The 14,816-nt window shown below is 43.2% G+C and overlaps 1 protein-coding gene across 1 annotated transcript in view; it reads right to left on the bottom strand.

Annotated features, from left to right (window-relative positions):
* The window catches only part of EXPH5 (exophilin 5), a 31,790-nt gene extending 25,485 nt beyond the window's left edge, over positions 1 to 6,305 (bottom strand). The window contains exons 1-2 of the mRNA XM_016218211.2: positions 6,147 to 6,305; positions 4,352 to 4,514 (exon numbers count right to left, since the gene is read on the bottom strand). Of these exons, the coding sequence (XP_016073697.2) occupies positions 4,352 to 4,514; positions 6,147 to 6,198 (215 nt within the window). The 5' untranslated portion in view covers positions 6,199 to 6,305. The remainder of the gene's footprint in view (positions 1 to 4,351; positions 4,515 to 6,146) is intronic.
* Between the last annotated feature and the right edge of the window lie 8,511 nt (positions 6,306 to 14,816).

The raw sequence follows: 14,816 nt of genomic DNA, 5'->3' as shown, positions 1-14,816 counted from the left end.
CATTTCTTTTTGCCTGGTGCAACGTCCTAACTCTTAATTGCTTAGCTCAGTCGTATGGGTCCTTCAAAAATTGGCTCCCTTCTTCCAGGAAGCCTTCTGGATCCCCCTGTCTGAGCTGAGTGCTCCTCCTCTATGTCCCCATGGCAGGAATACCGTGCACCCACCGTAGCACTCACCATATTCTACCATAGTCACCGGAGCACCAGGCTGTCTGCAGGTTGCAGCGAGGCCAGATGGCATCCCTGTGCGAATGCTAAAGGGCAGCCCTTCCTCAAGATCCTTATGGTCATTTGCCAGAAAACTGCCATAATAAATATGCGAATCGGAGATGTGACTGGCACTTCCTGGAGAGCCACGGGGCGCCTCCTGCCCAACCCTGTGGGCAATCTGGTGATCTCTAGGAGATTATAAAGTCCTCCAGGCAAAGATCGGCTACATTTTCACGATTTTATCTCTAACACTAAACACAGTATCTGATCCAGAGTCGGGCTTCGATAAAAGCTTGATAAATAAACGAAAGGGAAACTATCACCTGGCTGCCGGTACCCACGCCAGGAACTCCCTCAGCATAGACGGAGTAGGAAGCTATGCTGCGTGGTTCCCAAACCTGACCGAGCATCCAAATAGGCTGCAGAATTAAAAGTAAATTACAACCGAGAATAAATAAACGCCCCTGCGCCCTACTTCAGACCTTCTGAATCAGCACCTGGAGGTTGGGGCCTGATTACGGCCCATTATTGTTAACTTGCTGATGAGATTATGATAATGGTCCCCTGGGAACCGCTGGCCACCCAGGATGAAATTCAAGACCCTCCCCTGATCTTGCTTCTCTCCCTCAAGTCCACACGAGCCTGCTGTTTATCTGTGGACACCACGCCTGGTGTGGAGCATTTCCAAAGGAGCTCGCTTACTCTGACCTCTTCAGTCTGGGTGTCACAGATTTCTGCGTGTTCCAACTCAAGCAAAGGCACTCAACCGGGACAGGGGAAGAGAGCACAGCAGGACATCTGCAGTGCATGAGAGAGAAAGTCAAATAGCAACCAGCGAGAATCTAGGAAAATACTAATCTGCCTTTTGAATTTTCCAAAACAGTATTTGAACTTTTTGCTTAGGTAAATTGAGGTTACAGCTGGACAGCCTAAGCGGTGCACACCCTGCGGACCAGGCAAATGTGGGCATGTTTGGGGAGCAGCTAGCTGGATCCACCAAAGCATTTTGCATCTCAAGGGGAAAAAATTACCCCAAAGGAACAGGGTTGTAGGGGTGCAGGCACTCACTCCAGGATAGCGTTATCTCTAATCACACCTGTGGAGGGGCGCTTACCATATGCTAAGCACTGTGATGGTCCTCAAAGGAAAGAAGAGATCTTAAACTTAATTGCACATGTTGCTCAGGAGCCTATGAACTAATTTCTTGTATTTGCACTTTGCCCAGTTCTTGGGATTACAACAGAGGAAAGAGTAGGGGGGCAAAAGTCCATATCCCTAAACTCGCCATAATGAACTGGTGGCACATGGCTGCACGGCTCTGTGGATGTGTGTGGACATGAAGGTGTGGCCCTCTTGAAGGAGCAACTTTACTGCGGAGCATGAAACAGAGCAGCATGTACGTCACCTACTCAGGGTGGGCAGGGCATCCCTGCAATCATCTGGGGGCTGGATTAAGAAACTAACAGCCGTAGGTGCGACTCGGCAGCCAGGAAGGCTGCATTTGTAAGCTCAGACACGCGCTGTTGGTTACCTGCTGAAGTGCGTGGAAGGAATCTGTGGGGCAATGGAGTTACTGAAGTATTGTGGTGGGGGAAGAGCACCATATGTCACAGGCACTAGATTCCCCGTAGCAAGACGTGAGGAGATACGACTTAAAAGGAAATGTCGAGGGAAAATGCATGTAAAACATGTATACTTTTCTCAAAGTTATTGGCTAGCAATACATAAATTAAAACATGAATAAAAATTATTTTTCCCTTTTTCCTGGGGTTGGGGATCACAGAGGGTACAGCATGACCATTTATATATAGGATTAAAATAATAATGGGGAGAATATGGGAAGCGCATAAATTTGGGAGGAGAAACTTGACCTGTTTGAAGCAGAAATGGCAGAACTTTCTGCCTTCTTATTAATTCATGAGTCACTGTGTTCCCATGATTTTTTATCCACTGATAATAGGAAATCAAAGCTTCAACCGTATGCTTTTATTGGCTGGGCCTTTCTAAGATGAATAAGTATATCTGGTGAAATGATTCCCCCCCCCTCCCCCGGGGAGAGTGACCCATTATCCAGTGTCATTTCTCAGTGAAGCCATAGCTTAAAAGAAGAAAAGAAATTTCTCTGACACTCAACTCTTTTAGGGCTGGGTTTTGCCTAGAGAGGCTGGTTCTCTTTCTGCGATTTGGAAAAGATCCTGTAAACTGCCTTGCTGACGCGTTTGCCAGAGAAGCAAGAGTGACCAAGCCAACCTTGATGACTTCAGCAAGCAGGAACCGGGCAGGGAATGACTCCACTGCCCCGGAGCCCTTTGCCCGGTCCTCCCCGCGCACTCAGAGGCAGGAGGAGCTCCAGAACCAGAGTCTGCATTTTGGAGGATGACTTTGTATTTCGAAAGATCAGAACTGCCAAGCAAAGCTCGGTTCTACTTAAGAATAAAGAGCCCCTTGGAACTGATATTCTCACCACAGAATAACACTTCCTTAACCATACACACTCAGGATTTACATCCAAATGTTTAGGTCAAACTGATTAGTTAAAAATAAGGACATATTTTTACATTTTATCTTCTGAAACCTCCTAGGAGCAAAAACAGTGCCCTTGTGATATTTATTAGCATAACTAATAAATATTTATTCCCAATTATGTTTTGAAAGTAAAATATATTTAAAGATAGCAAATCCTGAAAACTGCTGTGCACACACACATACTTAAAACGATGAAATGTGTTTAATTTCTGCATGCTGCGTTAAGTTTCAGTTCACCTGGTTAAAAAAGAGCTACAAGTCATTTTGGTGTGCGAGAAGGATGGCTGCTAAAGAGAATTTTGCAGGCGTTTCCATTTTCTTTTCAGTTTCGCGTATAACAAAGACACATGCCACCCAGAATGAAGAGTGTAGGTCTTTCATCTTCTTTGGTCTGCTCTTGCAGTAACTTGCAATCTGAGCTCAGAAATAACTTGTCCGTAGAGTTAACAGGTTTTTCAACTTTTCCTGGTTTACTGATGTTAGATTGTTCAGCGATATAAAACTCTGCCTCAAAGAAAATCACCTAAAACACCGATTACATCACCAGTCCCAGCTACAGTACACATTGGGATTATTTCTTTTCTCCTTAAAAGCAATTTTAGCTACCAAGGAAACACTCCTCAGTTTTAATTTCCCAAATGAGAGAATTACTTAGGTTTCAAACATTTTTATAAAAAACAAAACAAAAAACAGCAACTCACCTCTTTGAAGAGTATCCACTTGTAAGTGCCTCTGGTGGAGCCGGTCAGGGAAATCTACATTTTGTTCAGCTCTTTATTATTTCGTCAAAGACAAAAGAGCCTCCGGTGAAAGCTGGAAGCAAAGAGCCTTCCATCCACCCCAGAGGGGACGACAGAACTGTTCCCGGAGCCCAGCAGCTTCATCACACGCCCGCCAGCTGCTTGCTGCCTATTGTGTTTCTGCAAGAGTGACCTCTAACACCTTTTGCTGGAGCAGAGCAATGCCCTCCCGACGGCTGGGCGCACACACGGAACACACCGCGTGCCAAGGCAACACCTTAAGAGGGTGGGAAGCTTTTCAACCAGGAAGGCGTGCTGAAAATATTTAGCAGTCAGCTCAACTGAATGGGAGCAAAGCCCTGCTCGTTTGTCACAAAACAATCCAGCAATAGGATGAGTCAGGTTGGACAGATTTACGCAGATCTAAAGTAGGAACCTTCTGGAACTATTCCTCCGCTGCTCCAAAAGCTTCCCCTCTTTCATCTTACATTAAATTCTGGGTAACGACGTCACAGTGGTTTTAATTTTCTCTAGTCTCTTTGGCCAACTCGCTTAAACTCATTTAGTACCCCATCTTTCCCTGTGACCACAGACACACATACTCCCCAAGGAATGCCTGGCTCTATGTCCTGGTCGGGCGGTCGGAGAATTGTCAGTAATTATTACCTGGGACCTGTGCAGTTGGTGAGAAGTGGGATTTCAGGTGAGCCAAGTTTCATAAGGACTTTGTCCCTCTGCACGCTAAGTCCTGTTTCCTTTGTTAGTACCTGAATTTAAATTCTAAGAGCAAACATTGAACACTCTGAACTCAAACAGGCTGCCGGCCTGGGGGCTCGGGTAACTAAGGAGCTGTCACATGACCCGAATTTGACTCACCCTTTCTGCCCCAGCGACTGGAGCTTTAAAGTCTCCTTCCTGGGCTTTCGGAATGAGAACAGGGACGCGAATGATGACCTGAAGCTCAGCCGGGAAGGAACGGACGTTGGGCTTCTTGGAGTGGGTATATTTGTAGACCTCGATGTTTGCAATTCCATAGGATCTGAAAGAATATGGTAACAATTCTGTATCACTAAATATTTCCAGGTAAATGAATCTCAGAGAACTAAGGCCTCATTCTCGATTCCCTCCTCTCTCTGTGGAGTCTGGGGGCGCACCAGGCATCTCCGTGTGAAGACCTCAGGCGCTGAGGGGAGTCCTGTACCTCTCGTGGTTCTGCTGAGTAGAGAAGAGCCTCTCAGAGACTAAGGGGGGTCCTTTCATATGCACCATGGGCCGCAGTCCTGGAACCCCTCTCCCACGTGTGGATTTTACTCAACTTGTTTTCCCCATGGCTCTCTCAAACCCGCGGGAGGTGCCAGGGACCCCATTCAGTTCTCATGTTGCTCTTAACCCCCTGTCCTTTGGAAATTCTTACTTTAGTATTTCAAAACACAGTGATGGATATGATGCTACTTTCATATCAAAGAGAGTAAAGGAAAAGGAACTTAAGCCATTTAGAGTATTTCTTATTCCTGTAAAAAAAAAATCTATCTCTATCTATGTATATATATTCGCTACATATATGGTTTATATGTGTGTGGATGTAATATAAATATGTAGAATATATAGAGATAAAATATAGTTTTACATATGAGTATTAAAAATTCTAAGGCAACATCAACATAAACAATGTCCATAATACTGTAATACTTTTGGACATGCTGAATTGATAAATATTAGAGGAGTTCAAGATAAGGGGAAGCTCACCATAGTATATATGGGGTTAATCTAAATATCTGAAATGTGAGTCTTTTTAGGCAGATTTGTTTATTAGGAGAGTTGCAAAATATTGTCAATATGTAAATTTAGAAATACTGTTACGTGTTTCTCGATGTTACTGTTAGGAACATATAAGCAAAAGCAGTCAATGTGACTATGGGTAGGAAGATACTTTATACTGTTATAGTATTTTATAATTTCTAATGCACTTTGTTATCCTCACTACAGTCCTGTGAGAGGTTTTGTTATCCTCATTTACAGATTAAAAAAATAAGTGATTGGTGAAGGTAAGCGAAATGCTGGGAGTCACATAGTTAGACGTCAGAAGAAGGCATTTACTGGAGCGCACAGGGTTTAAGTTACCAAAGTCCCAGAAGGGTGGCAGCTCCTCTACCACCTTCCCCCTCCCCTCCCCACCCTTCCTCTGTCTCCCCCTCCTCCTGCATCATCCCCACACTTATTTAAGCGCTTACTGTTTTCCAGTTCAGTAGTTAATACATATAATTTTATTGAATTCTCACAACCACCCTATGAGGCAGGAATTATCAAATCCACTTAAAGGTGAGAAAACTGAGGCTTCTAGAGAATAAATAACTTGAATAGAGTCACACGGATTCTGATAGAATAAAGAATATACACAGAAACAGAGTGGAGATTTGAATCCAAGACTTTAAAAAATATTGATGTCTGTGTTCTTAACCACTAAACTACATTGCCTGATTCTAAAAACATACACCCCAGACATTATAGTACATTTTCAGTTCGCTTTTTGTTGTGTGTGTTATGAAACTTTTGTAACATATTATTTCAAAATAGTCCTAAACATAGATTGGTTAAGTTGGAGAGCCAGTGAGCCATGATCTATAATACTGTGCCATAAGAAAAAAAATTAGAAGTAACTATTTTTTCTCACCATTTTCTGCCATCCCCTTCCTTAGCCGGTATGTGAGGGGTTGTTTTAACATTTGGCTAACATCTGTTTCATTGCAAAACTTTTTCCTTTGAATTTCTTCAAACCATTCACCGGTCACTCCTTGAAGCCATCTGATATCCCTCTTCGTCTTCTGGAGCTTGCTGAAATAAAGAAAAACATCAATATACCCTTTAAAGTCTTCACATCAAGTGGAAACTAGTGTGATGGGCTCAACTTTACCTAACGGAGAAGCTCTGTAAACGATATGTCGGGGGGGGGGGGGGGGGGGTTGGGCTGGCTGTAGTCAGAATTTCTTTTTCACGATTGTGTAGATACATTAGCTGCATTCTTCCAAATACAATAACAGTCCAAAAGTTTTTGTGAGTATTTCAAATAATCAAATCCGTGAGGACAACCTGAATTGAACATTGTACAAACCTGGCCTAATAACACAATTGAATGACAGATGTTTTAATGACATGTTGAAACTAAAATATTCTAGTTCTGACCATTCATTCATTCATTCATTCATTCATTCATTCATTCATTCATTCATTCAGTTTATTGAGCAACATTCATGTACCCGTCCCTGTGTAGGCAAAGGGGATTCAATAATGAATGTAACAGAGGGGGGTTTTACTTGCCCATCCAGTGGTCAAAGATAAAAGCTTACACGCAGCTTTTGTTGAATGTAAGTGGTCTTAGATAATGGAATTCTTTAAACACAAAAACACAAAAGCTCATGAATGAGCACAGGGCTAATGCTCAGGTAGTAAGAAACCGTAATTTGAGATAGACAAGGAAATCCAAGGGCAAATGCGTCTGCCCCCCACTTTCAGAATACAAGAACTGAAATTCTATCATCACTTCTTCCCTCTCCCCTACCGTGTCTGCTCAGTCCGCTTTCAAATGAAAAGCTGCTCTAAGTCCTTAATTAAATCATTGGTTGTGATGGTTTTTATTTTTTTGTTTTTAAATTACAGTTGATGTACAATATTATATTAGTTTCAGCGGTACAGCCTCATGATCAGACATTTATATAACTTACGAAGCGATCATCCCGATAAATCTAGTACCCACCTGACACCATACATAGCTATTACGCTATTATTGATTATATTGCCCAGGCTGTACTTTACATCCTTATGACTGCTCTGTAACTACCAGTTTGTACTTCTAAATCCCTTCACCTTGTTCACCCAGCCCGCCAACCCCTCTCCCATCTGGCAACTGTCAAAATGTTCTCTGTATCTATGGGTCTGTTTCTGTTTTGTTTGCTTGCTTGTTTTTTAGATTCCACATATAAGTGAAATCATCTGGCATTTGTCTTTCTCTGTCTGACTTATTTCACTTAACATAATACCTTCTAGGCCCAACTATGTTGTTGCAGATGCAACATTTCATTCTTTTTTTATGGCTGAGTCCTATTTCATTGTTCACCTATGGGTGGGCACTTAACGTTGCTTTCATACCTTGGCCATTGCAAATAACGCTGCAATGAGCATATGGATGTATATGTTTTTTATTTATTTAGTGTTTTGGGTTTCTTTGGATAAATACTCAGAAATGGAGTTGCTGAGTCGTTCTTTGTTTCTTGTTATAGCCTTTGGTTTTTTGTTTGTTTGTTTTGTTGTTGTTGTTGTTTTTTAAATATATCTTTATTGATTTCCGAGAGGAAAGGAGAGGGAGAGAGAGAGATAGAAACATCAATGATGAGAGAGTCACTGATTGAGCCCGCAACCTGGGCATGTGCCCTGACCAGGAATCAAACCCCGATTGCCTGGATCCTAGGTTGATGCTCAACTGCTGAGCCACGCCTGGCCGGGCTAGCCTTTGTTTTAAGTCTATTTTGTCTGACACAAGTATTGCTCCTCCAGCTTTTGTTTTGTTTTGTTTTCATTTTCATGAAATATCTTTTCCATCCCTTTCAGTTTGTGTTTGTCTTTTGATCTGAAGTGAGTCTCTTAAAGACAGCATATGTAAAGGTCTTGTTTTTGTTTTTTTTTAACTTTTTTAAAAAATATATCTTTATTGATTTCAGAGAGAGGAAGGGAGAGGGAGAGATATAGGCACATCAATGATGAGAATCATCGATCGGCTGCCTCCTGCACGCCCCCTACTGGGGATTGAGCCTGAAACACGGGCATGCGCCCTGACCGGGAATTGAACCGTGATCTCCTGGATCCTAGGTCTATGCTCAACCGCCCAGCCACGCTGGCCAGGCTGTAAGGGCCTTGTTTTGTTATCCATTCAGTCACTATATGTCTTTTGATTGGAGCATTTAATCCATTTGCATGTAAATAATTGCTGGTAGAGAGATATTTACTGCCATCTTATTATTCATATTTTTGATACTTTCTCATCTTCCTCTCTTCTTTTTAATCCCCACTCAAAGATATATATATATTTTAGTTGATTTTCAGAGAGGAGGGGAGAGAGAGACTGAGAGAGAAACATCAGTCGATTGCCTCTTGCACGCACCCTGATGGGGGATCAAACCCTCAACCTAGGTACGTGCCCTGACTGGAAGGGGAGCCTGCAACCTTTTGGTGTACGTGACGATGCTCCAAACAAATAAGCCACCTGGCCAGGGCTTTCTTCTTCTTAAAGAAGACCCTTTAACATTTCTTGTAATGCTGGTGTGGTGGCGATGAACTCCCTCAGCTTTCTCTTGTCGGGGAAGCTCTTTATCTGACCTTCAACAGTAAATGATAGCTTTGCTGGGCAGAGTAATCTTGGTTGCAGGTCCTCGCTTTTCATCACTTTGAAGGTTTTGTGCGAATCTCTTCTGGCCTGCAAAGTTTCTGTTGAGAAATCAGCTGACAGTCGTATGGGAACTCCCTTGTAGGTAACGAACTGCTTTTCTTTTGCCCCTTTTAAGATTCTCTCTTTGTCTTTAACTTTTGGCATTTTAATTATGACATGTCTGGGTGTGGGCCTTGTTTGAGACTCTTAAGTGCTCCTGGACTTGCATGCCTAGTTCCTTCACCAAGTTATGGAAGTTTCCATCATATTTTTTCAAATAGGTTTTCAATTTCTTGCTCTCTCTCTTCTTCTTCTGTCCCCATGATGTGAATATTGGCAGACCTGAAGTTGTCCCAGAGGCTCCTTGCACTATCCTCATTTTTTTGGATTCTTGTTTCTTTTTGCTGTTCTGACTGGGTGTTTTCTGCTTCCTTACATGTAAAACCTCTGATGTGACCCTCTGCTTCATCTAGTCTACTTTTGATTCCCTATAATTTATTCTTCATTTCAATTGGTGTATTCTTTATTTCAGAGTGGTTCTTTTTTATGGTTTCCACATCCTTTCTTATGCTGTTGCAGTTCTCACTAAGTTTCTTGAGCATCCTTATAACCGCTGGAAACTGTTTCTTTGTCTCCTTGTTTTGGCTCCTTCCCTGTGTTTGTTTCTACGTATTAGGTAAACCTGCTACATCTCCCAAACTTGCTAGAGTGGCCTTATGTAGTAGGTGTTCCTGTAGGGCCAGTGGTGCAGCCTCCCCAGTCCCCATGTGAGCAACCCTGCAGTGTCCTATTATAGTTGAGCCTTGATTGCTGTTGACACCTCAGTGGGAGGGATTAACTACCCCTGCCCAAAGTGATTGGTTTCAAGGATTGGCTATGACTACAATGGAGGATCAGCTGTGCCAAGACTAACCTCATGGAGAAGGACTCACTTCAGTAGGGCTTTGGTGCTCATTGTGTCCGCCCCTTGAGTGTGTCTTTGGTGAAGTGGTTGGGGAGTGCTTTAGTATGGTCTGAAGCTGTCCACTGGGTGCACTGCCTCTGGGGCGTCTTGGGAGGTGAGGCCGAGGTCAGCTGCCACCTGATTCCTACCTCGAGCCACCCAGCATGAGCTACAAAATGATCTGCAGATGGCTGCTGCTTGTGCTGGACTTGGAGGTTCCCAGGCAAGGTCAAGTTGCAAACCAAGGCCAGCTGCTGCTAGTGCTGGGCCTGGGGCCACTTAGTGAAGGTACATAGCATGCAGATGCCAGATGCTTGCTTGCTTGAGGGATTTTAGGAAAGTCTGAAGCATGTGCAAAGACAGGCCCTATATATGGAAAAGCCGCTGGAAATGGCTTGGGTGGATCCAAAGTTGGTGGAGCAAGGTCTCAGGGAATCACTAGGGTGGGGTGAATAGTGTTAGCCAGGTTGATGGAGACTTAGCCATGGTACCCACCTGCTGGCTCTGTGAGAGGAGGGCTCAGCAGAAGAAAAATGGCCTCTGCCAGCCCTTCTGTCTAGGAGAAAGCTCACCCTCCAGCCCTCATCCTGAAGCCAGACAATTCAGTTCCTCCCCTTATGTCCCTGGTGGCTTTGGAGCTGCTGTCCCAGCACTGGAACTCAGAGTGAGTCTAAGTAAATCCGTGTGTAGGCCCTTTAAGAGGAACACTTGGGACTCCAGTAGCCTTTGTCTCACTCAGTCACAATCCCCACTTGTTTTCACAGCCAGAAGTTATGGGGGTTTCTCTTCTTGGCACTGGAACCCCTCACTCCTTCCAGGGAACCTCCTCAGCTGAGATATCCCTTCAGATTGCCACACAGGGTATGGACCAGCCCGTTCCCATCTCTGCCCCACCTATTAGTCTCCATGTGGCTTCTTTATATCCTTAGTTATAGGACTTCTGTTCAGCTAGATTTCAGGCAGTTCTGAATGATGGTTGTTCCGTAGCTTAGTTGTAATTTTGATGTGGTTGTGAGAGGTTCTGAGTACAACATTTACCTATGCCACCATCTTACCAGAGCCTCATGATTGTTTTTAAGAAGCAGGTCATTTTGCTGTATTTCAGGAGGCCCCTAGAACTGTTTGGAAATGGGAAGTGCTCGATCCAGAAGCAGACAGCCCTGGACTGAGGCAAACAGAGAAGAAAGGAGAGTTTGAAGAACACGATGATAATTCTCTAAAGCAGTCAGTTTCGCATTGCACTGAGGAAAAAGTCGGGCTTGCTGGAAAGAATTTCATGTGACTGTTCAGTAATTGTCCTCTATCCAGGGTCCTTTGTGAAGCACAGGTTTTAGGGATTTTTAATTACTAAGAAGGTGGTGAGCCAGACGGCTGCAGAGTGGCAAATTTGGAGTTAAAGGCAATGAACTGAGAAGGTTGCAACTCAGGCTCCTGCTTGGGGCTATGATACTCTCATTTTATAAAATAATTGAGAAGGAAGCCAGAGGCCATCTTGCCCAGACTTGCATTTTGAAAAGCATTAGGCAACAATCATTATGTCCAGCCCACATAATCTGCACCAGTGCTTCCCATTTTACCATTGCCACCCTTCTGACACCAGGTCACTCCTGTCTCTTGTTGCTCCTTCCCTTACTAACAGACTAAGAGACCAGCAGCTGCCTCCAACTAATTAATACCTCATTTTTTAATACCCTACATTTGACCTCAACCTTGACTTCCTGAAGCCCTCCCAAATGGTCCAACCCCACATTCAGCACCAGCACTTCTCAGCACGTCCGTCTGGTTTTCGAGCACAGTAAAGCTACCTGACTTAGGAACTCCCTAATAAACATAACTTAATATTTTTTCCCTAAAGGCGCGATGTAACACTGATGGTCTTTTAAAATAATCATATTACTGCCCGAGCCGGTTTGGCTCAGTGGTTAAAATGTCGGCCTTCGGACTGAAATGTCACGGGTTCGAGTCTGGCCAAGGGCATGTACTTTGTTTGCAGGATAGGCCCCAGCTGGGTCCATGCAGGAGGCAACCAATCGATGTGTCTCTCTCACATCGATGTTTCTCTCTCTCTCCCTTCCACTTTCTCTGAAAAACAATGGAAAAATATCCTCAGGTGAGGATTAAAAAAATAAAATAAAATAAAATAATCACACTACTTAATTCTACTTCAAGCACTCATTCCATGCTTGCACACATATCCATGATTGCCTTTTTTTTGTTCTATCTTCCAATGAAGTCGGAAATCTATACCTCCATGTCAGAGTGGGGAACGCCGGCCTGTGGGCTGTATGCAGCCCACAGAATCATTTGGCTTGGCCTTGCCGAGGCAACTGTAGGCAGGACTCGAAATTCAATAAGTCTGGGAGCTTTTTTCATGGCTAATTTTTAAGTCTGTATGACCCGCACGGTGTTACAAATATCCAAATAGCCCTTGGCAGAAAAAAGGTTCCCCACCCCTGCTCTATGTGAATATTCGTAGTTTGAATTCTACTCCAGGAAACAAATCTTAAAGAAATACCATTCCAAAGTGCATTGATTTAACTCGACATTATGCAGCTGCTAAAAATAATTATGCAGGCCGTGTAGCATCTTGGAAAAATGCTTGAGATGTAACATGATTAGGGAAAAACAAAACACATTTTATCTATAATTATAAGGTATGTAAAAATGATGCACCCATTTGGACACACTTGAGAAAAAGAGAAACACCTGATCTATTAGAGTAAAATAATTACAGGTACGATTTCTATTTTTAGCTTTGTAATCATGTTTATTCAATACGTACAATATCTTTTTGTTTAATTGTGAATTTTTATGTATATTCTCATTTTTTCTATTATAATTTTTCTTGGAGATAGAGGAGAAAAATCAGTCACCTTTCCAGAATCTTCACACAATCTTATTGCCCTTTAAGTGTGATTTTTTTACCTCTACATTTTTCATGGTTCTAGGAATTTTCACCATAACATTTTTGGAGTAAACTTTGCCACAAGCATTTTCTCCACCCAATTAATTGGCCGTAAGGCAGTTTTGCCTTAAAAGATAAAATAATGGGTTGACAGTTTGGTAGACTTCATGTATTTAAGCTAGTTGTCAGTTCGGTTTCATTTCTATATTGACAAAAGTTCTTGCAGCTCCCCCACATTTAGATTATATAATCTTTTTTTAAAAATTTTTTAATTTTTTTTTTTTTAAATGTGTCTTTATTGATTTCAGAGAGAGGACAGGAGAGGGAGAGAGAGATAGAAACATCAATGAAGAGAGAGTCATTGATCAAGCCCGCAACCCAGGCATGTGCCCTGACTGGGAATCGAACCCCGATCGCCTGGATCCTAGGTCGATGCTCAACCGCTGAGCTACGCCTGGCCGGGCAGATTATATAATCTTAAACCTCAGAGGGTCTCTACAATGAGGAGTAGACATGGTGGTCTTAAAATAATGGATGATAACAGCCAAGTATATAGCCAGATTGCAAAACTACAGTAAAGCCGGCCTGCACGCTATACTAGAAAATGGTAGCATCTTAGTTTGCAAATCCTTCACGGAGCTCCATCATCCTTCCCACCCATCAAAACCAAAAATCTGGAGCAGGAAGAGATTAACCAAAGAACTTACATGCATGTATGCATAACCCATGGACACACACAACAGGATGGGGAAGGCCTGGGGTGGGAACTGGGTGGTGGGGGACATGGGAGAGAAAAAAAGGGGGGGACATCTGTAATACTCTCAACAATAAAATAATGAAATAAAATTCAAACAAACTAACAAAACAAAACAAACACCAAAAGTCGACCATGTTATGGCAAATATAAAAGAGGCAGCTATTATTTCCCATCAGCCTCCCAGAGCGTTAACTCGGTTCTGTAGCTAATTTAGATACAACAGCTTGTTCCTAGACGGTCTGCGACATTGGACTGTATTTCGTGGCTTTTCACAACGCAATACGAAGCTCAGTTATACATATACACCCCAGGCTTTGAGGACAATGGACTTTCACTTTTCACAATAAAGTCTTTTTAATTTTGTTATTAATGTTTCATGTTTCATCATGTTCTTTTCAATGTCCCTCTTTTATGTTTTGTTATTTTGTCTTTTACCACAAAATTGCCTTACAGCCAATTAATTGTATGGGGTGAAACTGCGGCAAAAATGCTTACAGTGAAAATGCAGGACACGGTTTTTCACATGGTTGTAATAAATCTTACTCGATATATATTTGTGGAAAGCCTCCTATGGTGCAGATACGGAGATACAATAGTGAACAGAGCAGATACGGTTTCTAGTGCAGGGATTACCGTCTGATGGGAGAGACAGACGTGACTCCAACAATGATATAGATGTAGGTAACAAGGAGAGGTGAGTATGATTTATTCTTTCAACACATGACTGAACTCTGGGTAAAGACCAGTGAACAAGGTAAGTCCTTGCCCCCATGGAATTTATATTCTGCTGGGGTAGGGTGGGGGGGTGGCACAGAATAAAAAAGTAAATAGATGCTATGAGAGCACAGAACAAGGGGACCTGGTCTGAGGCAGCCTCAAAGATTTCCCTAAGATGACACATGGCCTGAGGTTGGAAGATGAAGAATGAAGCAAAGGGGTCCAGGGCAGGGGGGAGAGTTTCCTAAGCAGAAGAACAGCAGCTGTGGAGCAAGTGCCTCAAGGAAGACACAAGGAACTGAAACGGGGCCTGCCTGGCTGGAGGGTGAGATGGAGGGGCCACACCGAAGGGGAGAGGAGGCGGCGGCCGGCTGCAAGATTGGCCAGCGTTTGGGGTTGGGTGAGGCAGCTTGGCATTTAGTCCTGGAGCAATGAGAAAGCACTGAGGACTTGGCAAGGCATGACATGTCCGATTTGCATGTTAAAAGATCACCCCAGCTGCAGGTGGAGAGGGAATTCCAGTGCAGTACAGGCGAGTGGCGAGGCTGCTTGTAGAGTCTGGGAGAAAGGTGCTTGCTTGGACCAGGGAGGTGTTGATGAAGC

Source organism: Miniopterus natalensis, chromosome 11 (genome assembly GCF_054644295.1).
Source record: "Miniopterus natalensis isolate mMinNat1 chromosome 11, mMinNat1.hap1, whole genome shotgun sequence".
In the NCBI taxonomy this organism is placed as follows: domain Eukaryota; kingdom Metazoa; phylum Chordata; class Mammalia; order Chiroptera; family Miniopteridae; genus Miniopterus; species Miniopterus natalensis.
Note: the sequence above shows the minus strand (reverse complement) of the source record. Positions and strands in the feature narration are given on the sequence as shown.